This window comes from Typopeltis vanoorti, chromosome 8 (genome assembly GCF_054136105.1).
Source record: "Typopeltis vanoorti isolate ZY-2024b chromosome 8, IOZ_Tvanoo_1.0, whole genome shotgun sequence".
In the NCBI taxonomy this organism is placed as follows: domain Eukaryota; kingdom Metazoa; phylum Arthropoda; class Arachnida; order Uropygi; family Thelyphonidae; genus Typopeltis; species Typopeltis vanoorti.
The window spans coordinates 76,390,127-76,417,391 of NC_143556.1; the positions used below are offsets into that span (position 1 = coordinate 76,390,127).

The 27,265-nt window shown below is 35.9% G+C and overlaps 1 protein-coding gene across 2 annotated transcripts in view; it reads left to right on the plus strand.

Annotated features, from left to right (window-relative positions):
• The first annotated feature begins 774 nt into the window (after nt 1-774).
• The window catches only part of cad (caudal type homeobox), a 52,150-nt gene continuing 25,659 nt past the window's right edge, over nt 775-27,265 (plus strand). For both annotated transcript variants that reach the window (XM_090397293.1, XM_090397294.1), the window contains exon 1: nt 775-1,776. In XM_090397293.1, coding sequence (XP_090253419.1) covers nt 1,074-1,776 — 703 coding nt within the window. In that variant the 5' untranslated portion in view covers nt 775-1,073. The remainder of the gene's footprint in view (nt 1,777-27,265) is intronic.

Consider the following 27,265-nt stretch of genomic DNA (forward strand, 5'->3'; position numbering starts at 1 on the left):
AAACTTTCTCAAATATTAAATAAAATAAAATAATTTTTTTTCACCAGTTTTGATACCTAAGTTTAGGAAAAAACCGTTTCATTTTTCGTTTTTTTTTAACACACCTTTTAATTTTTTTCATATGGAATAACTTTCCGTTTTGTAAGTTGAATAGTATATATTATATATATATTATATATATTATATAATGTGCGATATTTGAATAATGATCGCTCATACTACCGGGATGATGCTTGGATATATGGATATATATGGATATATATATATATGGATATATATAATGTATAATATGCGATATTTGAATAATGGTCGTTCATAATTCTGGAATTATGCTGAATGTAATCAAAAACGTATTCTTTGAATTATTAAATATTAAGCCAAGAATTGAACCTCCAGTTTCTCAATGAATATTACGATAAAATAATTAGCATTTTTTCCTTAATGAAATTATAGAATAGGTTTGAAACATTCCGCCTTCTATTCCGAACGTCTCCCCTTATTTAAATTGTTGGTTTTCCAACTTTAACGAAATTGTTAAATTCATACTGAAACGAAGGTGGGCTGTGTTACTGAACGTTCGTATCAGTGTTCCTTGACAGCTGCCCCTCCCTTTAAGTTATAAATCAGTCAGCTACGATAGATATTGGTTGCTTGAGGCGCTGAGGGGAAGGACTGTGTGGCGCAGTAGTGCCAAAGCGCAGGTCGTCTCGTGTTCCGATATCGTGTGGCGCCTTACGTCAGGTGAGAATAAAACAGTTGTCCGATTAGTGAACGACTCGTCGTAGGATCATTTATCACAAGTCGGAGGAGCCCTTGCAGCTCCTATCAGCAACCTTCGGAAGTGGGGTGTCGTTAGTGACGTCAGGACTAGCTGGAGTGGCCACAGAAGTTTGCGAGGAAAGACATTCATTTTGCTACTGTCCAAACCCAAGCGAGGACTGTGTTATTCCTCCCCCTTCAATTTCCCCTCAAATTTAAGTCTACAGAAAAAAGGGGGAAAAAAGTTGAAATTTCATCTTATGGTGTGCTTAGTGACATAGTATGGTTTTATTCTGCCGTGAGTAACCGATGACATGGTGCTGTATTACGACCCACAATACGCCATGTTCCCGACTACTGCCCGTCATAACCATTCCGCTCAGTCAGCCCCATTCAATTTTGGACAACATTACAGTTATCCCACTAACGGTAATACGGGTTCGCAAACCCAGGCATACGGGAGTAATCAAGTGCCGACAGCAGCAGAATTGGGTTGCACGGTCTCCGTAGTCGGGGCAGATGGAACAATCCAACAGAACATGTCTTGGCCCGTGTATCCTGTGTCGGGGCCCTTGCCAAATGGATCTTCTTCAACCGGATGTCCGAGGCCGGCAACCATGTCAGCATCTTATGAGGATTGGGGTCAACCTCAAGGTTCTCCGCTGTCTAGTAGTCCTAATGGCCACGTTTCGATGCCCCAATCCACTGTCACCGCTCAGTCTTTTTCTTACGGGCCTGCACTTCATCATTATCGACCACCAAACGGATCGCCGGCCATCGACTTCGCCGGTCCCTCTGTTTCTAGCCACATGCTTATTCAAGACTATTCACATCCCCATCATCAAACCGACGGTCATCCTAGTCCTGAATCGGCCCTTGCCGTATCCAGCGATGGACTAAGTGGTTCTGAATCACCCGGAGTGATAGCTGTTAATTCTGGGGCTACTCGACCTCAGCCGGCCCGAAGCCCTTTTGAATGGATGAAGAAGTCGTCTTATCAGAGCCAACTAAATCCTGGTAAGCATAATTTTATTGCGTGCTGTTGAATTATGTTGAATGTTGACATCTTGAAATTTTTCCGTATCTACGAAAAGTACTGCTTCCTTCTCACACTTAACATGATTAATATTCACTTGCATGTGCAATTTGTTAATCCATCTTAATACTGAACAGAATTTTACTAAAATCATTGACTCAGTAAAGATGTACGTGTGTGTGTGTGTGGGGGGGGGGGATGGGTAGAGATCTTTCTAATTGAGTGTTACCGTTTTGATTTCCACTACTGTATAAATCGGTGTTTCTCAGATTTTGAAGCTGAAGGCACTTTAAATCACTGCAGTATAATTTTTCGGAAATTTCTTTTTTTAATATGTACTGGTGATAAGAAATCAGAACCAAAAATGACAGGCAAAAAAAAAAAAAGGATTAAATTTACAGATGTATGGCGACCTTGTAAAAGAAATATTCCTAATAAATCTATCTCTTGCACAAAGTTAAGCAATTTGGATGATGAAGTCAATGTCAGTGACTTGTACCAATAGTTATGATTTTTTTTTGTTATAATAATTCTCTTTTAGAGGAAATTATATACAGCTATGTGAATGAAGTCAATTTGACCCATTGTTTTAACAATACAAACAGAAGTGAGATTTCTTTCCCATTTCAGAGAAGAGTGAAGATGCTATGCTAGCGGCTTTTTTGTCCTATTTTTTTTTAATCCAGATTCATTTTGGGTTGAAAACACACAAACGTAAATATCCTTTTCTATACACATCAAATCATTACTGAAATATAATGTCCAAATAAAGCGTATAAACGATTGATAAAAGCCATTTTGGAAATCTGGCACAATTTTTTTTGGGGGGGGGGGGAGGGAGAAGGATACTCAATAGTGAGTCTTAAATATCTTTAACATAACTCCTTAACGGTTTCAGAGTTGATTTGTCACTATTTCGTGCTCTTCGTGGTATTCTAACTTCAGCACTGTAGTGTTCAGAACGCATTGTTAGTATTTCCTTCATTTTTTAAATAATTATTTTTATGATCCAGTTGTTTGGAATCGGAACTGTATTCACGAAGTAAAATTAATGTATTTAATGTATTAACTAAAAATCTTATTTGTTGATTATTTTTAACATATACGTTTAATATAGATTTATGGTCTTATATCGAGGATTTTTTTTTTTTTTTTGTGGCTTCATTTCATTTTAAAAGTTTTTGTAAACACAGCAAAAATTATATTAAAATAAACGAAGAAATTGTTTCGAAATAGTGAGGAATTGCACGTACATTAGCAGTAGCACGGGATAGTGACTAATATTTGATCTAGTTAAAACCATTATTATTATTAAGAAAGACCTCCTGGAGTCAGGAACTCCTTATCATTTTTATTTATTAGTACTGTACTTGATAAATTAGGTGAATACCACTTAAATGATGAATACTGAGCTGTTGCAAGCAATTGTAGACTACATAAATAAATCGAAAAACTCGTTTTTTATATGAAATTCAACTTACCGAAGTATGTCTTAATTAAAATTGAACAGATTACTATTAAAGTTAAATAAACAAAATATGTAATGAATTATTTCGGACAATTTGTAATAAATGAAAAATTTTGAAATATTTTACTGAAGAAAATATATTAGAAAGTAATTATTAACTTTTTGTTCAAGTTACTGTTCCGTATTGTAAAACAAAACAACAAGAAAAAAAAAACTATAATTACCAAAAATATTCACTCAAATGTATTTTAAATTATTTTTCTTTTTCAAGTTACTTATTCACTTTATTTATTCACAGTATTTATTCATAATAAATCTTTATTCAAAAATTTCAACCGTTCTATTAACACAATAAATGAAATATTTTATCATGTAAATGAAATACAAAATTAGGTATTATTGGTTTAATGTCACATGAGAAATTAAAGGGGGCTATTCAATTACTTAATACCATATGGGTTATTTTGTTCGGATATGATATTTTCAGCAGGTGTAATTTAATCAGGGTAATCCTTCAGTATTGAAATGCACAATACATTTACATATAAAACACATTACTTTGTTTCGTAATTTCTGAGGGTATTCGAAGTTCACATAAGACAGGCCTATCCGAATGTCTTTTACTTCAACTGTGAATGTATTACCTTATAAATTACTGAACTATAAATGGATGTTTTACAAAAATAATTCCTTGATGAACACATGAACAGTATTATGCACTACAAAACGTAAAATAAAACTGATTCCCAATTGTTTGCTGTATTGAGCTTAACAACAACGTATTATCTGTACATACACACTTAATGAAGCTGTTAACTGTGGAGAGTGTACGTGTACTGTCGATTTTTTTTTTATTTGGGGGGGAGAGACAGTTCTCTATGAAATAAGTTCATGCAGATTAGCCCTACATTTTCTTTTCTTTTCTTTCCTTTTTTTTTTTTTTTTTTTTTTTTTTTTTTTCACCCACGAAAATTTGGAAACGTATACCGTAATTAGCACCATGGGTAGGCTAAAGATCAGATGAGAAACTCGGCTGTACATATCAAGTATGATACTTTCTCAAAGTACTTCTGCCCTCCAAAAAGGCTAAGTGGTGGGCTTCATATAGGACGATGAAAATTACTCTGCAAGTAGACTCACAAACTAAGCATGGATTAGAATCCCGCGATACAGTTTGATACAGAGGGAATGTTATCCGAGTGGCGTACGCTCGGCCCTATTCCTACTTTCCTGATCTGTGATAATGGCCAAGCGATTGTTGTATCTACGCCTGTTTAGAGTACAGAAAGAGAAAAAGAGAGTTAACTTGCTAGAGAGTTAAATACGTGTGATGCTAGATAATGTAGCATAAGTAGCATCTCAATAAAAACCCCTCGGCGACACTGCTTTCTTTATTTTGTCCAAAGAGTTCGTAGGAATTATCAGCAGACTGTTGCACACACACACACACTCGTGATAAAGTACATGTAGTGGCCAAACAAAATATTCCTTAATATGTTAAAAAGCTTGTTTTTAAAATGTGTTCAAAGCCAACAGCCATAACATTACACTGCTGTTCATTTTGATCCCAAATAGCTAGGTTAATAAAGTATAAAAGCATACAAAATATAAAATCCAAATAAAATGTAAAATACAGTAGTGTACCTCACTCTCTCTCAGAGGTCAGTAGGTCACTAGAGAGAGAGAGAGAGAGAGAGAGAGAGAATTATCTGTGCATTTCTGGATAACAAATAGCAAGTACAGTGAAATTTAAGCATTGCAACTTTCTTCATGATTCTTTTAATTTCTATATTTACTTTGTTTTTATGGAGGTGGGCGAAGTTATTCTTTGGTTCTTTCCCATGTCTACTCAGATATTTTACTATAATGAAAACCTTGTTATATTTTCTTACCAAGCAAAGGATTATTTAAAAACAAAGCAAACTGATATTATATAGTCTTTCCACTTATGACATCATAAGTGATATTTTTAAGAAACGTTGGCAGAAGTATTAAATATATAATTTGAATTACAGAATACATTGTACTCTTCAATAAAATTTTCTGGTTTTAACAAAAGGAAGAACTTTAGATAATTTCTAAAAAAAAAAAAGAAAAAAAAGCTTATTTCAGAGCTAATGAATTTATAAGCATTGGTTTTGGATGATTCAGTTTTCCAGAAATAAAGTTATTCATTTCTAATGATTAATAACCAATTTTGTTAGTATGATATTTGGCTGAGTATAGCATATCTTCTCTCCACTCAGCGGGTTGTGGGTTCGAATCCCGCCGTGGATGTTTATAAAAGCCTGCAAACCTGCTCTTTCTCTTTGAGTTTATAGGGCATGTCTTGAGTGTAATATATATATATATATAAAATAACCGAATTCTCTACTGAAAGGAATCAACGAAATATTCTTTCAATTGTCATTTTACAGTTCATTCCTTTTGTTAAAAATGATAATTCCGTAAGTAATAAGGCCGTTTTTAAATTACATAGATATTAGTACATTTGTATTCAGTTATGTTCTGTGAAACTAGAGTAATATAACTCTCCACATATAGTTATCATGTGAAGTAGAAATAAACTAACATATCCTATATATATATATATATATATATATATATATATATATATATATACATATATATATATATATATATATATACACTGTTTCTTTCTATCTCCCATATGAATTCATGAGTTGTTTGCGTATCGATGTGAGAGATGTTCCAATTCTATTATTAATTTGAGATACTGTTGACAAGTTTTCAACACTCTACTCAGAGGACTTTCAACACTTACCAGTTGGGAATGATAACGTCTGCGCTTATTCTCGAGTGGATCATCTGTTCAGGTGAAGTGAAGTCATCACAGACATTTCTCTTTGCAATGCTCATTTTTGAGTGAATTAACATTATTTGCGCTTACGAAATAATTACAATAAATCAATCAAATTAAAAATAAAAAAAAGACTGGAAATTACGATTTTCATCAATAATAATAATGATGATGAGATCTTCGAATAGCGTATTACTATCAACACCGTAAAGAACTAACCTCCAAAGTTTTTGAAAAGAAATAGTATCTTAACGAAATCATATTATTAGATAAATTTAATACCTAATAGTAATAGCAAAGAGAAGTGTTAATGGTAAAGTTCATGTATTTCATTAAAATACGACAGTAAACATAACAATAATAATAAGTTATAAATAAAAGAACTACAGAGCAATAATTTAATTTGGTACCGTTCAAGATTCCCCATTTGAGGGTATGGTATTCAATGTGCGCCTAATAAATAAATTACAAACATAATAGAGGTTTCAAACAAATGTTTAATTTTGTACGAAATTCATTCGTCGGCTGAAAAGCGATAGAAGATCTTAAAGATCAGTAGTCTTACAGTGCGAATCGAGTATGTTAGTGAAATTATTTTCCTAAAATCCGTTAAACATAGGAGAATTAAAATAATGTCCCTTTTTTGTTAGTTTACTTGCTTTTACTACGCTCCCACCCACCCATATTTAAATGACATTATTCTGTCCACATCATTTTATGCATCCAGTTTCTCCACATAATGGTGTTACAAATTCAAATAAAGCGTAGATGACTGCAACTGATAGGATCATATTCCATAAACAGCAAAAATGCTCCGTTGAATTTGTGGTTCTTTGAGATTAAAAAACTTTTTTTTTCTCCTGCGATAATTTATATTTAAACACTTTGTACAGTCGATAACTCTCCAGTTTACATCTGAATGTTCTCATAATGATCTTAGAAATGCCACTTATCGTTAAGAAACACGTCTTGCTCTGCTAAGCATTGGCAATTTATAATTAGCTTCAAGGTAGCTGAAGTCTTGAGGCAAATGCATTTGTCTGTGAAATGCGTGTACTTGCAGGCTGATGTTTGTCCACATAAGGAAGATAAATCCCTAGTTTGAATCTAGATTACAGGGATTTATCCCTAGATAAATCCCTGTAATCTTCGTAAGAAATAAGGTCAGCTTTAGTTTGAGTTCCTGCCACAGCTGGATCGCTTCGTTAAGGTAAATTCATGTGATGTGTCTGAAACTCTCAAACACATACACACACAGATATCCACTGTTATATGACATCATGTAGACAATCTTATAAAAATACGTAACCTTCAAATATGATCTTTTGAGGTATTGGAATTCTGCCTGGTATAAACCAATAATTCCAAACAGCAATTGTCAGACTAGTGAAAACCTTTAATCTGAAGACCAATAAAAAGCGAAAGTGTAGGTTGTTGGCAAATTAACACCGATTATCCAGCGGATAGCCGGCCTGGTTGGCTTTGTGGAAAAGGGCATCTGGACCTTGCCACTTTTACTATCAACTGCAGTTGTCCCTGCCTAGGGACTGTAAAACTAGGCAAGAAACCAATTGACAAGGAGTCCGAAGTAGTATACTGGTCGAGGGGGTGGGGGGAGGAACCCAGTCCAGTTACCAGCTACGGGATTTAAAAAAAAAACCTAGTAGACAATCATGAAGCACTAAAACTGAATCGAAATTTTTACATCTGGAAACAAGACCGAAAAATAAAAATTCTGATCCCTTTGAATAAAGACTACTAAAGCGGTTCAAGAACAGCTATAAGAAAAGGATCGAGTGAGCAATTAATGCTTTGCTTCATCTCTCTCTCTCTCTCTCTCTCTCTCTTTCATAGTTTGTCTTAATATTCTCATCCAACTTGAAGCAATTATTCATCTCTTTCTTCCCTTTTCTCCGAATGGCCACTTTTCAGATTTACTTAAATCAATCCGAGAATGCAGCATAAATTTCAAATTTTGTGAATAAATTCAAAATCAATTCACCAATTAATCAATCATACAAAACATTTTTTATGGTTTCCCTGGTTACAATGAAAATGATCGTTAACGTAATTTAGGCTCAAGTGTATTATAACCAATTAAAGTTGTCATAAACTGACTTACGTCAGGATAAAGTTGATAATCTTCTACCGATAATCTGTCATTGATTGTGTAAATGCGTTTATTCAAAGGCAGTTATTCCCATTTCTAAAATATTAAAAATTCGATTTGCTGGAAAACATCTATATAACAGACGTTATATGCTGGCCTCCATAGCCTCGACGTACTGTTTACAATACTGAGTACCCTGCAGACAATTTGAATATCTTCTACGTATTCTCATTTCGAAGATATATTTCATCAGAAAATAGTATTGACAAATGAAGGTGTTTATCAATGTCAACGGTCCTTTCAGTGTGACACAGCAAATACCACGAAGTATGCTTTTAGGTATCAGACAAAAGCAAGTAGCGAATTCACTATTTAGATATACGAGTGACTATTCTCTCACTTATTTCCCAGTCAAATTAAATACAGTATAAATCTGATATTCTATAATTGATTTCACTATATTTAGTTCAATATGCAACACGCAGTGTATTTTACCGAGAAGGCAGGGGAGGAGGTGAAAGCCGTCATGAGAACTGGGAAAGCATCTTGGTGGATTCCTGTTTTTATCCCCCCCCCCCTCTCTGCCAAACTCTATCAAGTTCTTTCTGCCATTGCTAATGCATGCTTAAACCAGTAATCAGGCTACAAGAGAATTTTTTTTTTTTTTATTGCAATGCCAGATTAAAATGGACAGAACGAAACAAGCCTGACATTGTAATATAACAGTTAATGCTATGTCAATTATTAGATTTCTGATCATCATAACTATAATATATGAAATATACATATAATATTCTTATATGAAAACTGACACTTTGTAGTTTTCTTTTACGATCTTCAGTATAAGATGTTTCCGCGGTTAGCCTAGTGGCTTTGCGCTTCGCAACCATATACCGGGGAAGGAGTGTCCTAGGTTCGATTCCCGTCAACGACGTAAGGAGCTTAAGGATCTTCCTCAGCCATAGCCAAGTTAGCCGGTCTTGGGAGTGGACAGCAGGGTTTTTTCCGCCAGTTTATCTGGTTTTTCATCCCGCAAGCAGGCAAACCGGTCCGAGGACACACACACGAATTTCAGTCAGGAATACTGACCCAGCTATAGGTCTGATTCGTCAGCCTATGCCGGTTCCGGAGCCCGGATAAAATTTGGGGAGGACTAGATGGCACTGTGAACTCCCGTAAAAAGGGGGGGGGGGGACGCAGTATCATCACACGAAATTTATTTTTAGTATAAGATGAGCATTAGGGAGCGTTGGATTGGAGCTGCTTGGTTGGTTGACTGGAATTGACTGAAGCAGCTGAGACCAAGACCATGTATTATGCCTGTTACTACGTGTGAAGTAGACTTCAACCGGTTTACTTGTTTTGCAAGTAGAACCGCAGTTTTCGGGAGGAAGAATCCTTCAACTTATGGTAATTCTTGTCGCCGGCTTCATTCTTCTTCTTCTTCTTCTTCTTTTTTTTTTTTTTTTTTTTTTCATTTCTAGCCATTCTAAAGGTTTCTTTTCACCCCTATATAAGAAATGAGCTAAGTTTTTTTCAGCAGAAGGACAATGCTATAATAGCCTTAACTGCGCTACGAAGATGGTTCGTTAAAAAGTAACCTACATTTTTTCATTGAGGGGAGGATTTCTTTTGTTACTTGTTTCTTTGTTTTATACACTTCATTTCAAAGACAGAATGACTTAATGTCTAACAAGACGTCTTGATCAAGTGATGTGCCTTTTGAAGAAACCTCTTTTTTTTTTTTTTAAAGAAATTTTACCTAATTGGGGGGAGGGAATTATTGCACTGAAAATTGGTAGTGGAGGGAGAGCATAATTCGAGGGGTATGAGAGCACAGTGGCGGCTTGTAAGAATTTGTAGTGTTGGGACTGCAATGCTACCAGCCCAAACTGCATGCAAATCACGCGTTACTCCCCCCCCCCACTACCTTATCCCCACTAGGCAGCGGTTTGGTGCGGTCTGCATTGAATGCAGCTCCAGCGTTGAGTATACTAGCCAGTACTGATACTAGCTCGCACAGCACATTGCTTATTGCAAAATACAACTATTGCTACAAAATTAATTATATAAAATACTATCGAGCGGTATTGTATTACAAACAAGCAAATAACGGTTTTCAGATTAACATATAAAATTTTAAGAACGGCGATAATAAAAAAATGAACTTTTATTTTATACTGGAGGGGCTGCAGCCTTTGTGTACGAGCCGCCATTAGAGAGCACTCGTATCCAAAATAAGCTTGTTATAGTACGCCCACACTTTGTAGAGCTCCGGTTGGTTTTCTGCCAAGAATAGTCGATTCATGCTGAAGGGGAAAAAGAAATGAAGGATGTACGAATTGGTCGACAACATGCGAAATCACGTGCTTTCTTGTCTGTCGCTGTACTAGTTTAAAAACTACAATGTTCGTAAAAGAAAAGCTAAATTTTCCGACCTGTAATAATAAATAAACTCATCCCAGAAGACGGATTGATTACCCTATTATCGGAACGGATTCTCCTTTTTGTGACATGCGCAGAGGTGTCGGAGGGTCTCGAGTCTGTGGGCGTACTTATACTGGAAAGTCAACATCATAGCCGTTGTAATGGACGCAGAGGGTAGCCAGATATTCTTTCTTTTCTGATACTTCAAAGTACTGGCTTGAACTTTCGATGTTGTCTAGTATAGCGTCTAATGTAATTACACTTTTCACTGAGAGGCAGGGTGTGCTGGAAGCAAAAAGAATTACTCTTGGAAATACTATTGCAAACTATAGGCAGGGAAAAAAAGAAGAAAATAACAAAAATTTATGAAATTCAGATATGAAACACAAAATACGCACCTTGTAACATAAAAGAAAAACCACAGAAAAAAAGCGACAAATTTTTAAACACATTTAAAATATTAGTGTATTTTTTTAATTACTAAGGCGCCTGCTGTACCTTGAGTAACGTCTATTGTGCTCAAGTGTACAAAAAAAAAAAAAAAAAAACGTATAAATTCGATTTCGTTTCCCGATAAGAGGAATGTGAGCAATTTTCTATTTACGGTATTTATTTAATAAAAACCAAATTCAGAGTTACTTGACCTTTACGAACTCTAGCACGCCGTGGAAATGCAGTCAAACTCAGCAATGATGAGATGAAATCTAGTGAGTCTACTATAAATCTTCAAAATTTAAGGAAAAGACAGAAAGATTAAAAATTCAGTAATACGAATTTTAGTTTCAAGCGACAGGAATGGTTTTTAAGAATTTAAGCATTGTAGGTATTTGGGCTATTTTCACCCGAGAGCAAGTTGTTATCTAACTGAAATGAAGAGACTGAAGCAAATTATCTGTTAATCTCATACTCAAAATTCTCTGATGTCCTAATCTGCCTATTGAAGCTGTTTGTATTGGTCATTTTCAGTATTGTTGAGTAATTTTAGTATTTGTACTGGAATGCTTTTTGCGTTCTATTTTTATTTATTTATTCAGTTGTTCGTTTTTTATATAATATTCATAGCATGTGCCCCTCCCCTTATATAAAATGGTAATTTCACGTAAGTGTGGTATTCCCAAATATTCTTACGTCCTTTTGCCCCCTGTCTTGAAACTGAAACCTCAGGTGTGAGTGTTTTATGTTTGTAAATTGTGCAAATATGTTCTGACCAGTTTGCATATTATGTAGATTAAAATCGAATCCGAAAATCCTACCACTTATGAAACCAATCAACTCATCTTCGGCTGAATAGCTATTATAAATTGTTGAATACCAACGTCAATACCGACTATCTTTTACGAAAGTTTAGATGCAGATTGAATCATCGGAATTTTTAAATGAAGGTTTGTAGTGCACTTTATTGTTCTAGAAATAAATTATTCGGGAAATCGTTTCAATCATGGCATCCTGACGTAAAGAGAACATTCGACTTCTGCAAGTCAAATTGTGAAGCTAAGAGCCGCCTTATAAACTGTAAGGATAAGACAATATTTCAACACAATATGAATCCGAAATAATTTTGAAATTAAATAAATTAAATGCTGGATGGGGAAAAAAAACGGAATTCGAGCATTTCGCCAAATATCAAAGTGTATTCATATTTATGTAAGAGACTCTTTTTCACACGTAAAAAATCAAGCAATATATCCTGCATAAGACCCAAATAATCGACGTTATCGCCGATTATTTGGGTCTTATTTGCTGCTTCATTGATATGATGGCGAAAACATGAGACCAAACTTGTTTTAAGATAATTTAATTGAATTAATAAACACTAAGCAACATCTAAAAATAGGTGTCGTCATGATCTGTCCTTTTGAATATTTTTCATCGTAGCAACAGTCAATGATTCTATACAAAGTATCCTTAATATATTCCACTTGCTTAAACGATAGGGGATATCGAAGAAGAAAGCACAGCAGCTGGAATTTGAGACTACTGAAATTTTCTCATTCAGCTAGAGAAATTGGCGATTTCAGGTTAATGTGAACTTCCTCTGCTCGGTTATTAGGTCCAATGTCTTGTTGCTACCAATCCACCTTTCATAAATAGCGTGGTTAATTCTTTGTTGTGTCTTTCCTTTGAATAAGTACATGGTCCAACTAGCTTCTTTGGGAGAATAAAAACCTGACTCAATAGAAGAAAAGTCTCGTTTTTGTGTACGAGCATGACTTGTCCATTCCTGTGTTTGATCCCAATAAATAACGCGTGGCGAAGTTATTGATTCCAAAGACGTTAACGTCCGTGAAAGTAGATGACGGAACGGATAGCCTACCCGCTCTCCAACCAACAGGTTGTGGGTTTGAGTACCACTGTGGGCATAGATGTTTGGAAAAGCTTGCTCTGGACGAGCTTGTATAGCTAATTGAGTTTATAGGCTAGTCTTGGGGGAGGAGGGGGGGCAGAAAGCGAAAGGAACTATTTACTTTTACAAAAATTTTTAAGTCGCTTTAATTTTAAGTGACACTCTTGACCTCTTATCATTTGGTCTTTTTCTACTTCCTCCATCGTTTTCAATTGGATGTTGTTAGAGTATGGGAGTATCCAGAATACCAGTACTGACGTTTGTATTCAAGATGAGGAATTAGTCGGAAGTTTACCATCACTCACCGAAGTTCTCTAGATATATGAGGTCACGGACTGGTTTTTTATTCCTGTTTTAAGGGATACAAAAAATCCCGAAATTTGATTTGTATGACGCCTGCTGTCTTCAATAGAACCTAGGTCTTTGCAATCAAAACGAAGTTGTTACTACCGAAACTCCCCCTCCTTCGAAAGATATGCAAATGGTGTAAGTTATTTTTCATTCTTTCTCCCCCCCCCCCAACACAAAGATATTTCAACTAACTTAACTGGTATGATCCTGCAGAGTGTAATGATTGAGATCAGTAAGATTAATCATTGCATTAATCGACATAATTCAGCTACCCGAACTGTGAACTTGGTTATTGTTTGGAACTGCGATTGAAGCAACTAAGAGCCAGGGTGTTTGTGTCTGTGCATGTGATCGATTTCTTTTACGGAATAAAACTCCGAGATTTCAAGAGGAAAAAAAAATATTTTCAATCTTCTTATAAGATAACTTACCTACCTTCAGTTAAAAAGGTAAAGGTTCGTCATACCCCAAAAGTTAATTATTTTTGTCAGAGAACAATTCGGAGCTATGCAAGAATCACAAGGACTGAAAAGGTTGCAAACTTTTTTATCCCAGCATTCCTTTAACTGAAACATTTATTGGATAGTTTTGAAAACTTTTTTCAATTTTCTGTACTAATAATTTTATAAAGACCAAATGACGATACACGAATTGGAGCATTCCTATAGTCAGAACTATCGAGGCATACTTACGCTGCATCCCGTGACAAAATTTCTTTGCAGAACAGCAAAGAATATACTGTATATGTTTCTTTTTAATTTATTTTTACGTAGTCTGCAAACCCTGCTCTAGAGACCAAACATGGAACTTTTTTTTCAAGCCACTTCAGGCCCCTGTTAAGCTTGGAGGTGGTCTCACACCGGGTGATGAAACTCATCTCCCACCTAAAGATAATCACAAACATCCATACCCACGGCGAGATTCGAACCCGTGACCTGCTGGCTGTAGAACGGGTACGCTAACTATTCAGCAAACTAGGACGGCAAATTGTAGCAGTTCGTATCTGATCTTCTGTCTATACAATATAAGTAGAACAGTTGGGGATTGATGGGTTCTTTTTCACATCGTATTAATACCAACTCAGATGAGAATCAGAACGAAGCCATTACTTTTATGATTCTCTCAGATAGCTTTCATGTTTCAAGTAATATGCTAAGAATTTCAGCATTCCTCACCTGGTGTCTTGAAGTCGTCCCCATTGGTATTAAAACCATTTTGATGGTGTCGATGCAGTTGATGAGCTCCCTAACGACTTTTTTTCATGATAAACCGTTCCTATTATAAGATGAGTGACTCAAAGGTTTTTTTTTTTTTTTTTTTTTTAGATTTTGTATTATTGCATTTTCATTTTTAATTGTCTAAAACTTTTTCTTGCACGCAAAATGACTACGATTCATTTTTGTTTATTGCTCAAGTATTTATTAATAGTCTAAACTCGAGAACCATTGCTTAACTTCAAACTGCAGAAGTCGTCCAAAACTCATTTATAACTGCTCGCGTGGTGACATCACTCTACCAAAGTAGCCACTCACAATCAACCACCGATCTCTTTTTATAGGAGAGATGCAGGAGGGGGGGGAAGATGTTTCAACACTTGGCTAGAGGGACCAGAACGGGGGGGGGGGGTCATCCCTTGAAGTTGAACATAGGATTGCCAGAGTCAGTTGAGTGCTTTGTCTGTTAATGGGTTCAAGGAGATTTTATGATAGATTGTGTGGATAGATGGGTCTCCCGCGATTAGTCTTCGGACTCCATGGGGGTGCCCGTATAATAATAATAATAATAATAATAATAATAATAATAATAATAATCTGTAGGCGAGCAGTGGTAAACCTGTCGAAACCGATCCGGCAAGAGGGACTCGTTGGTCGAATTCAATGCTGAATTCATCTTTACCACATTGCCGAGTTCAGCAAAACGCTGAATTGTAGAGATTTGTTCGCCAACTGTCGTTATTAATATTTCATCAGACAAATCACCGTAATCTGCAATGATGGACGGATCTACTTAAGTAAATTCGAACACAAAATCATTGTTCTAACTGGAAGAACTACTTTCTGTGGAATTTCTAGGATAGTCAAGATTCAGCTGTTTTTCAAACTCTTAGCGGTGCGGACCTCTATTCTCGACCCAGAGTGAGTGCATGCGGTTCTCTGATTGTTACCAGAACACGATCATTCGAAAGAGGATACCGGGGGTCTGGGAGAAGATACTCTGCGTTCTAATGAAAAGTGGTGGTTCTGTGCAGATCTATATTTATATGCACATCTAAAATATTTCCACTTATTTTTTCAAATTTCATATGTGGTATGCATTCATATCTGGCAAGCTCTCAAACAAACCAAAGAAAACAAAGTGGATAGGACTGTTAATAATTATTTGGCCGTTGATAATTACACAATCACTTAAATCTTAATATTGAAGCACAACGGGGGGGAAAAAGACATCGATGGAATGCTATTTTGCAAGTTACTTTCTGCGTTGTCTCTATAATTGTTTTAGGGGGGGGGGCGGTGTATATTTATATTTTTGGGTCCTTATCTGAATGCCATTTATTAGAAGGTTCATATCTCAAGTTTCTTCTCAAAGAACTAAAGTACAACAAAGACATCATCCATTAACTTTTTTTTTCTTGATCAGATTCCTACAATATTCTTGTCCTGCGCGTTTTTTTTTTTTTTTAGACAGAAGTAATGTATGCTATTCGTCGGCTGATGGAGATCAAAGAGAAAACAGATTATTAAGTAAAAAAATAAAACTGCTCAATCTTTCATTACGTTGTTTGATTAATACCATGTCAACAGTTCTCAATACAACTAAATGGCTAACAACAATTTTATACGAAATATTTTGTATAGGCGTAAAACTGACAGTGGCTTCATTTTTAAAATAACATACGGAAAACTCGCTCAGGTGATGTAATATGACTGGCAAAACACATTGCACAGTAAGAGACAATGGAACCACTTTGGACTTCAAAAGCAATAAAGAGAGAGTCACAAGTTGAACATTTTTCGGACCTGAGGCTGGATTTTTCTACGCTTCGGACCTTTCGTCATGGATGAACTAAAATAACATTGTTAAAGGCAATGAAATTCTATAAACGTCTATCCAACTGGGAAAAAAAATACTACATTCTAAGATTCACATTTTTTTACTAAACTAAATTTCACCATTTCATTTACGTACGTTTGAAAGCTGATACCGATGTTTTGTTCATTTGCATATTCTGTAAGTGCTGACCATAATCATCGCAATCTAAAGACACGACTTCTGTTCATATCACTGACTAATAATCACAATAACCACAAAAATCATAGACCGATGTGTAAGTGCCACAAAAAAATCAATCTCTGCAAAGCCGTATCAGACGACAGTAGCTTTATGAAAATATTTCATTAACTGAAGAGAATATTTGATTTTTTGCAAGTTTATTAAAATTTCTTTAGAATCTGCGTAATGGGAACAGCAGCGAGAATGGGACCAAATGCGATGGCTGCCTGGTGAAATTCATTTTATTATTAATCAACTGTGGACATTGAAATCGTGCTAAAAAAAAAAAAAATCAATAAACATATAGATTTTTAATGCGAAGGGCATAAAGTCGAAGCAAGTTTAAAACGTCTCCTTTTTTTATCAAAATTATATTTTTATTAGATTCAGTACAGTTTACTTATAAGACAGTTAATATGGTAATACTTGACATTTAAGAAGGTTGGGTGGTGGTCTTTCATAACCGAAATGATCATGACTTATGAGGCCGGAGTATTATGTCTGTCGACAGAGTGCGTTCTCCGGCTGATCTGCGCGATGAAAAATCTGAGTTTTTTGGAGGAAAACTTTATCCCCCCCCCTTGTGATACCGGAGAACTCCTTCATCCTTCTAAAGGCTTTTAGCAGCACATTTCCGAAGAATGTATTTGCTGAATAATGGCTTGGGATTTGAATACAGTACAGTTCCATTCCGTCGCTCATTCAACATATTGGCAGTAATTTTTTCAATAACCTTTTTGAAAAAAAAAAAAAAACTGGGATCATATGAATTTAGGTAATTACTGAAGAAATTTCACGAATGTTTCATTAAACTGCATTAACAGAGATATCTGACCTCATATTTCTAGATTTTTGACATTTCACAAGAACTATTATTTACTTACGAAATAAATTTGAACCGTTGCCTTACACAGTCCTGGTTAATTAATTAAGCCGGCACGTGCTTCTGTTTAAAGGAGGAAGAACTTTGAAATGCAAGCAAAATTTTATTGAAGATCATGCTAAATAGAACTGGGGCCAAAGTGGAGGCAGAGATGCCCGAGGAACAAGCTGGTTTTAGGAAAGGCAAGGGCACCAGAGATCAGAGCCTTAGACAGATCATAGAAAAATATAAAGAATTCAGACTTCCTCTGTTATGTGTTTCTTAGACTACTCTAAAGCTTTTGACTGTGTTGAGCATGTGAAACCGTGGGAAGTAATAAAAAGAATGGGTGTTCCTCAACACACTATCAGGTTGATAGCCGGCTTGTATAAGGAGCAACAAGCCATGGTAAGAAAACAGGTTGTTGGATTGACTGACTGGCTTCAAGTTGGAAAAGGAGTTAGGCAAGGATGTTTGCTTTCTCCTCACTTGTTTAGTATATATGCGGAGGACATGCGTGAAGCATTGGATGAGCTCAGGACAGGATAGGAGGTAGATTGATCAGTAATCTGAGGTATGCTGATGATACAGTACTCCTTTGTAATAGAAGAACGTGGAAGAACTAGGACTAATTCTTGAGAAAGTTAACAAGATCAGTAATAACAGAGGACCAACTCAATCCTAGCAAGACAGATTATGGTTCTCAAAGGAAATACAAACAGGCAAGCTCTTGAGAGACAAGTGTACCTTAATGGAGAAAGAATGGAGAAAGGAAGTCAGCAAGTTTGGGTACTTGGGATCCATTATTAATGTGAAGAATTGCTGTTCAGAAGACGCCATAAAAAGGTTAGGAATGGCTAAAACAAGTCAGAGACCTGTCTAAAATCTGGAAGGATGGATCTATCTCCATGGAAACAAAGTTGAGGATTTTGGATGCAATTGTTTTTCCAACAGCGACTTATGGATGTGAGATCTGGAACCTAAAGAAGTCAGATAAGAAACGGATATCTGCTGTTGAGACGTGGTGTTACAGAAGGCTGTTAAGGATATCATATACTGAAAGGCGTACAAATGAATGGGTGTTAGAAAAGATCAGCAGAACTTTAAAGCTTCTTAAGGATATTGACAGAAGAGAGTTAAAATATTTTGGACACATAGAAAGGATGAAATGGGGACTTCTCAGAACAGTAAGAGAAGGTAAAGTTCCTGGAAAAAAGAGGCAGGGGTAGACCATCAATGAGATGGATGGATGGCGTGTGTGGAGTGACTGATCTTCAGAGGGTTAAGGCCGCCAGAAAGGCAAACAACAGGACTACATGGCGAGGCCTGGTATGGCACATCACCGAGCATCGGAGTGACCATACGGCATCTGTAATCCCCAGTGAAGATATAGTGTGTGAACATTGAAAAAATTTTCTGGGTGGTTCATTGAAATCCTACATAAAATACTACTTACTATCGCTATTACTGTTATATGAAGGAGTTAAAATGATCTTCTACTTAAAAAGATGACCTTCATATTGTGATCCACTTTCTATTCTCATTGTTTTTACTAATCGAGGTATTTATTTCACACAATGCATAAAATTCAGCGATTATAATTTATGCTTCGTTTACAACAGTTGGCTCAGAATTAGAGGTGTTCGCTGCAGCATTTTCCCAACATAAACGTTTCTATTTTCAAATTAATATTAAAAATAAATTTAGCTGGTCTGGTTGGCAGAGTGATTAGCACACATTCACTCTAAAATGAACAGGCTGCTGGTTTGAATCCAGTTTGGGGCCTGGAGGTTTGTAAATGGCTTTGGGTGGAATATGAACTTCCTTATTCTGTAAAATCATCTCCTGGAATGTTTATTGAAGGCCTGAAATGGCATCAAAGAATTCCATGTTTAGTCTCTTGAATAGGATTTCTGGTTTTTATTTTTTTTTTAAATAAATAAATAAATTACAAACAAAGTCTTGGTTCACCAAAGGTAATAATGTACTCTATAGTTTCATGGGTAGGAGTCGCATGAAAAAAAAAAATCGATTTTTTCTGAAATTAAATTACAGATAATTCCATTAAATTTAGTTTAATACCTTTTTACAAAATGATCCATTTAAGACATTAAAAATGAGTAGAACGTTTTATTTAAACCTTTTCCATTGTAACTGCCGAACAAGAAAGGTCAGGTTTAAAAACATTATATACATTTAATTTCTCATTCTTATATCATTCACGAATGCAAGTTTCTTAGTCCATCTACTCGATCCCATATTATGAATTTTTTAAAATATGTTTATATATTTAATAAAAATATCTAAATGATTACGTGGGTACATGAGTAAATAGGCTACAGAAAATCTTTTTGTTTAATTACTTGGATTGGATTGTCGAAAACTTCTTGTAGGTTCAGGGGACCGAGTGGTTATAAAAACTGAACTGAGGTAATTGTACAGAGAGAGAAAGAGAGAGACGGGGGGAGGGTTAAAATATACACTGCTTGGAAAGATGTCAACGGATACCCCCTTCCCCCATGGGCACGGTATTGTATTCTCCCATTGTTGATTGCATGATCTAATAAAATGGCGTATTAGATCATGCAATCAAAATGATCTAATGCAATACCAGTTTTTAGTAGTCAACATATCTTTAAAAATTTAATATCTTTTTAATTCATCCATATGCTAACTAAACAATTTTTCACCAACGTTCAAAAATAATTTTGAAACGATATAATTCACCAGAGCAAAACTGCTCTGGCGATTGATATCGTGCTAAAAATCATATATGTCCAATTATCAAACTTTAGTGCTGGTGATGTTGTAATAACTCTTACATCACCAGCACTAAGTTATTACATACATTTAGAACTGTTTTATATGTGATAATATACGAATATTAAAATCTTTTAGATGCTATAATATCACTATAGAATATATAAAATACTGACTAATATAGTAAGGAAGAAAACTTAAAATGTGAGTGAGCAACGATTACCATTTAAAGAAAATCATCCATCAGAATTCTTTATTTATGTCGCCAGCAGGAGGAGGAGGAGGAGGAAAACGTTAAATGGAACAGGTAGTCGCGTGACCAACCAGATGGCAGGGCTCTTTAACACTTTCATTGCCGAGCTGAAAATTGGAATTTCGTGTGGTGGCCAAATTTTTTTTATTTTTTTATTTAGTTAGCGACGTCCACGCGATAATGCGTGATCGGCCGTTTGGTGAGAACTCGCATCGCGCGCTATCGCGTGATTGGCAATGAACGTATTAATGAATAATTTTTATTCTGGCAAAGCAGGTTTTATCCCCAGAGGACGGGGAGAGTTGAAGGATTAAAAGTGAGGGAAGCGGAGGTATTTAGAATACTTGCGGACTCTGGATGTCAGTTAGCTAGTTGCCCTTTTTATAATACAATTACCAGAGAGTTACTAATGAGGGAAATGTGTACTTCTTTCTCGATTTTGGCAAAGAATTTGACAGATTTTTACAAGTTAGTATTTAAGTTGCAACCTATGGATTTAGATTTCAATTAGAAGAATGGTTTGGAAATTGGCTGTGTGATAAGCAATTGTCAAGAAGAAAGAAAGTTTCAAGAGGGGTTCCACTGGGCTCAGCAATGGGACCATGATTGTGTCAATGTAGTATGTCTTTAGGGAGAACAGAATAAACTAAATTGGACAAATAAATGTAGACTGAACTTAGAGATACAGAGGGAGGCCCAATACTTACTCTATTGCGGAACTATACGAGGAAACAAACGAAACAAAGGATCTTTGAAAATAGAAGAGAGACGTTTGAAATTCAAGGGAGATTGAAAAGATAGTGATATCAACTCAAAGGATTATTATAATACTAAGAAGGACATTGATCAGTAAAGATGAAGTGGTAGTGGTTCTAATGTATAAGGCCCTGATTAGACATATCTGGACTATCAGGCTGAGCACTGGGTACCGAAATTTGTAGTGTTCATTGGTTATTTTGAATTTAAGGTGCAAGCAAGTAAATCTCTGAGGAAAGTACATGTTTGTCAACTGCTCGTTTTCTTCTGGCCGATTCACCTTCTGAAACTCCTCCCGCTCGATAGGTTCATCCAGGGGCGAAAGGGGGGAGGTCCTCCCCTGGCGGCACTTTGCGTTTAAGAAATCTTGCCATACTGTCTATAGAACAGCAACTGAGTGATGGAATAGACTTCGACAATGTCATCGATTTTGCTAAAGGAAAAGCAAGAAAAATAACGTTTTAGAATGTTGGAATTAAAGTTTTACTTCAAAAATATAGTGTTTTAATTTATTTCCCTACACGTCGTTTTGACTTTTTGTAATATTTTTGGTGTGTATTAGAGAAAAGCGGCCAACTCAGGGATCGCCCCATGCGGCAAAAGCTCTAGCTGCGGCACTAGGTTCGTCGTGTTCTAAATGGAGATTTGAATTTGGATCATCTTTCTTCCAACCAAAAGGACTTGTCGAAACCGACTGAGTCGCAGAGGATCGTTTTGGATTGAATGAAGAAACTTTGCGTAGGATACAGAGGCGGTTGAGAACTGTGGAATATTAGTTACGATGACAGATTGAAGGTATCTAATCTGCATGCAGAGTTTGGTAGACAAAAGATGGAGCGGGTTGATATGATGGAAACGTTTAAGTTATTGAGATATTTACTGGTGGATATAGGAGAAATTTTTCAAGTGGTAGAACAAGGGGAAAATTACAAGACTGGGATCCATCTCAGGAAGTTTCGCAAAGGAGAGAAAGAAGTGATAATAAGAGACAATAAGACAATGTTAAAAAAGATAATTTTTAACATGGCGAGTGGTGTTCGTGTCTGGAGTAGAGACTTACTGTGTAAGAATTCCTGAAGAATCTTCTCTTGATGAATCTTTACTCTGAGATTCGTAATAATAAAAAAAGATAATTGCTGCTGAGTTAATGAAAAATTCTCCGTAATTTTTATAATTAAAATTTATTGTATTTTAAATAATGCTTAAAAATATAATGTATATAAAATTTTCTACACAGAAGTTCCATATTCGATATTAGGTGTTCTTTGGAACATGAATGTTAACTAATTTTTGCAATTGCATTCCAATTCATAATACCTAATATAATAATACCTTTTTATTTATTGTATACAAAGGATATTTAGTTTTAGCTATAATTTTGTTGACAACTCCATAGATGTGAGACCGTGAAATGCAGTGATTAATACCCTTGGAGGGTAATGGAGGCAATGTTGTAGCCAATGAAGTTCTAACTGAGGCTCGGCTATTGCTGTTACCCGCCTGCCATGATCAGAGCTTTAACAGCTCAATAACACCCTATCCCTACACTGTCCTCTACAGATAACGGGGAAGATGAAAAGCATTCTGCTTCGCCCCTTTAAGCCAGTTCTTATAAGGACTATAAGGTGACAACTCCTTTACCTCAAAGACAAACATCCTCAATCTACAAAGATTACAGAACAAGTGCCTGCGAATGATACTGGACGCCCCCGTGGTTCATCAGGAACGCCCGGATCCACCGGAACATAAATATCCCCTACATCTCTCCACTACTACGCTCCCTAGCAGAAAAATTCTTTATGAAGATATCTACGCATCCAAACCAACTAATTCAGCAAGCCTGAAACTATGACGGTAATGACCACTGGAAACATAAAAGACCGAAAGCCATCCCAAACCATTCAGGGCGAGCTAAAATAGCTCACAAATCTCTCCCATCATTGCTCCCGAAACAGACAACAGGGAATATGAAAAGCATCAAGCTTCACCCTCTGCACCATATATATCCTGTCCTGTCCTGTCCTGGTGACAACTCCGGAGGAATCGACCGTGAGATGCGGTGATTAATACTCTTGGTGGGTAATGGATGGCAGTGCTGTAGCCAATGAATTTCTGAGGCTCGGCTATTGCTGTTACCCTCCTGCCATGATCAGAGCTTTAAGACAATAATCTTATCTCTACACTGTCCTATACAGATAACGAGGAAGATGAAAAGCATTCTTGCTTCGCTCCTTTAAGCCAGTCCTTATAAGGATACGGTGACAACTCTTCGGAAAAAAGATACCATGGCAGACAGAAACCAAATGCCTTGGAGTACAGCTAGACAAAAAGCTAAATTTCAACAGCCACATCCAGCTCATAGGAACAAAGACATCCAGAACCATAGCCCAACTCTATCCCCTAATCAACCGCAACAGCAAATTGGGTACACGCAACAAGCTGCTACTATATCAGATGGTAATACGACCAGTAATCACATATGCATCCCCAACATGGAGTCACACATCCAAATCTAACACCCTGAAACTACAGAGGATAGAAAACAAATGCCTGCGGATGACCTTGGACGCCCCATGGTTCGTCAGAAACACGCAGATTCACAGAGAAACCGGAACAGAGCTAACTCCATAGTTCACATAGTGCGAGCATAAGGCTCACAACACCCCCCCCCCCCCATCAAGCTTCTCGACACAGACAAAGGGGAAAACAAAAAGCATTTTATGCTTCACCCAGCAAGCCAGTAACGTTGTTGTTGGTGGTGACACGTTGAATCGACCGAGTGATGCGGTAATTAATACCCTTGGAGGGATGGCAATGCTGTAGCCAATGAAATTCTAACTGAGGCTCGGCTATTGCTGTTATCCTGCCATGATCAGAGCTTTAATAGCTCAATAACACCTTATCCCTATACTGTCCTCTACAGATAACGGGGAAGATGATTCTTGCTTCGCCCCTTTAAGCCAGTCCTTATAAGGTATAATTTATAAAAATGCTAATTTTTGCATTGTTATTGGTTAAAATGGTTTCTGTCTATAACTTGCATTTGCTATTCATGAAATTATGCTTTATCAAGTCGAAATTATACCTAGATGGGATTTTATACATTGCATAGTTAATGGATATAATCAAAAATTAGAATTTTTTGGTAATGATGTGCAAATCATTCATGCTTTTGCTTTTCAAATAACAAAATTCCAGAATGTCAAGCTACGAACTAGATATCCGCACACACACACACACGCACATACACCTGACTTTAAATCTTAGCAACGTGAGGTCAAACAATTACTAAGGCATCTAAAATACAATGCGTTTCTTCATTTTATACAGTTTGAAGTAAAAAGCATAAAGAAATGTTTCCATATACTGCTTTATATAATTAGCTCGATTTGTGAGCAAAAAACGGATATACTTTTTTCCTGCTGGATGAGACGTTTAATCGGTCAATAAATAAAACGACTTCGTTTCCAATGATGTGCAGTGTTTTCCTTTCCACATTAAAAATCTTAATTGATTCAAGTAACTGAATATAGCATGTTGTGTTCAGTTTTAGGCGGTCTAAGAATTTTTGAGTGATTGGTACAATAACGTAATGATACACTAATAAAAGTAATTTGCACGCGTGATTATGGATTAAAAGAAAACATTAAATTCCAGCATTAATCTCAACTCTCCAACCATGAATCAAAACATGAAGTTATATAATCATAGCTTATTACATGCTACTTTTCCTTTTAGAAAGCTTTTTTAGCGCCTTAAAGTTTCATTAAACTACTAAAGTCTGAAAAATACAATTTACGCTTCAAAACGATGATCAAACTAAAGACAAATCAAGAATGGTAATTATCTAAATGCTAACTGATTTTGATGTCTTCTGGCGATGTCTAATAAAATCGTTTGCCGACTGTGAATGAAAATCGAGGTATCATTCAAACCCTAGTTAACAGGGATCTGTATAAGATCTGTTTCATTTTATTTATTTTTGTACCAGAGAAAAACTATAAATGAGATTTTACTAAAGCATTCGCAGTGAAAAAGAATATATATATTCACCAGTTGATGCCGGTTATAGCTGTTTACCTGTCTAATGACTTAATGTCTATTAGTGATATTATATAGAAATTGTAACCTACCCTGTAATTATGTGATAACTGAAAACTCAAGTGCTTAAACAATTTTTTTTTCTTTTTAATTTACCAGTTTAAGTATTCTGTCATAAAAGGTATTAAAACATATAACTTAGACGTAAGATCATTCATCAGTAGCACTTAAAGGTCATTGCCCATAACCTGCGAAGTCCTTCGCTTTTGTAATCATATTCGTGGCATCCTAAACGCGATTCGAAACTAGGCCTTTCCAACCAAAGGACATCATCGATACCAAATGAGCTACGGAGGCTCACCTTTGACTTCAGGAATATTATCCCTTGAAATCAGAGGTATCGCCAGATTTTTATTTTATTTTATTTTATTTTTATTTTTTGCATTGTTTCATAATTCAAGTCTTGGCCAAATAAAACAGATAAACACTTATTTTAGGTACATGCGTGAGGCTGTGCGGGTAAAATCTTGGAGCCCTATAGCTAAATAAAACATGTCACTGTAAACGTAAAGAATGGTTTGAGGCATTTTTATGTTTTTTGTTCAGGCGACAATTTTTAAAATTCAATATATCCTATACCTAAAATTATTATTATTATTTGTTACTACTTTGCAGGGTCTCAAAAATCTATTGGGCTCTGAAAACCCTATAAAATCCCTCCAGGTTATGCCACTAGTTATGACAAAATCACGAATATATTCCACGTGTTTTGTTTTATCATATGCTTTTCCGTATTCTATTCGCAAATATGGACAGTTTTGAATGTTTTGCATAATGAAAGGAAAGGATGTGATTGTGTTCTATCAGCTGAACTGTAATATGGGGCACGTATCCAAGAGGATGCGAAAGCAAAACATGACAATTCTGTCCTTTCTTCTCATTCATGATCGGAACTATACGATTCCTTTCTACAATTTTTGATTTTTAATGTGAATATTTTAGCAGTTTTAACTTTTAGTTAATAACGTTTACCCAGAGGAGTAAACGGCCTTTATTGCTGCAATACTTGCGCTTCCATAAAGAAACGCTTCTTATGGTAAAATAACCTTTATTATAAAATCATTCAGAATTAAACTGCCTTTGAAAAACCAATATCATCTCCGTTGCTTCGAAATAAGTCATACTGAAATCAATCATTCATCTTCTCCTAATCACTCTAGAGTGGAATTGCTACAATTGTCACACGAAATGGTATTTTTATGTGACAATCAGCAATTACTTATAGGGTTATTAACAATCGACTGTTAAAAAACAAGAAGCTTCTTGTTTTTTAACAGTTCTGCATATCATGGACTGTAACCTAGTGCGTCATATGGCAGTCCCATATAACGCACTAGGTTAAAGTCCATGATATGCAGAAATACATGGAACAAAATAACTGCAAGTATGTTGTCTGAAATGTTATTTCAACATATACCGTGTGTGTTTGTGTGTGGTATTATGCATGTTCATTTGATTATTTGATACATTATTCTCTTAATATTTTTTCAACCAGTATTCCCCCCCCCCCTCGATTGAAATGGAAGAATACTGGTTGAAATTGATGGAAAACTGGTTGGATCTTTCTCGTGTCCCAGGTTTGGGACAGGAGAAAGATCATACATAAAGGCTGATTAATTGAAGATCAATTAGCCACTTTCGTATAGAGGTGGTAAGATATTTTTCTGCAGGAAACGAGGATATCTCACTCCCCAAAACAGTCTTGTATGAGCTCATAATTACAATCAAACGAATTTACAACAAGAATATTATCTATTATATCTTTTAAAAAATCTCTACTTGTTATTAGAGACGGGTTAAAAGTTTCACAAGCAATGCCGGTTGTAATGTAATTTCTGCATGTAAATTGTAACCATATAACTCGCCTTTAGTTTAAAACAGATTCTTCACATCCTAGAGGAGTCTGACGAACGTCCGGCCCTTTTTTAAACAAAGGACAATGCT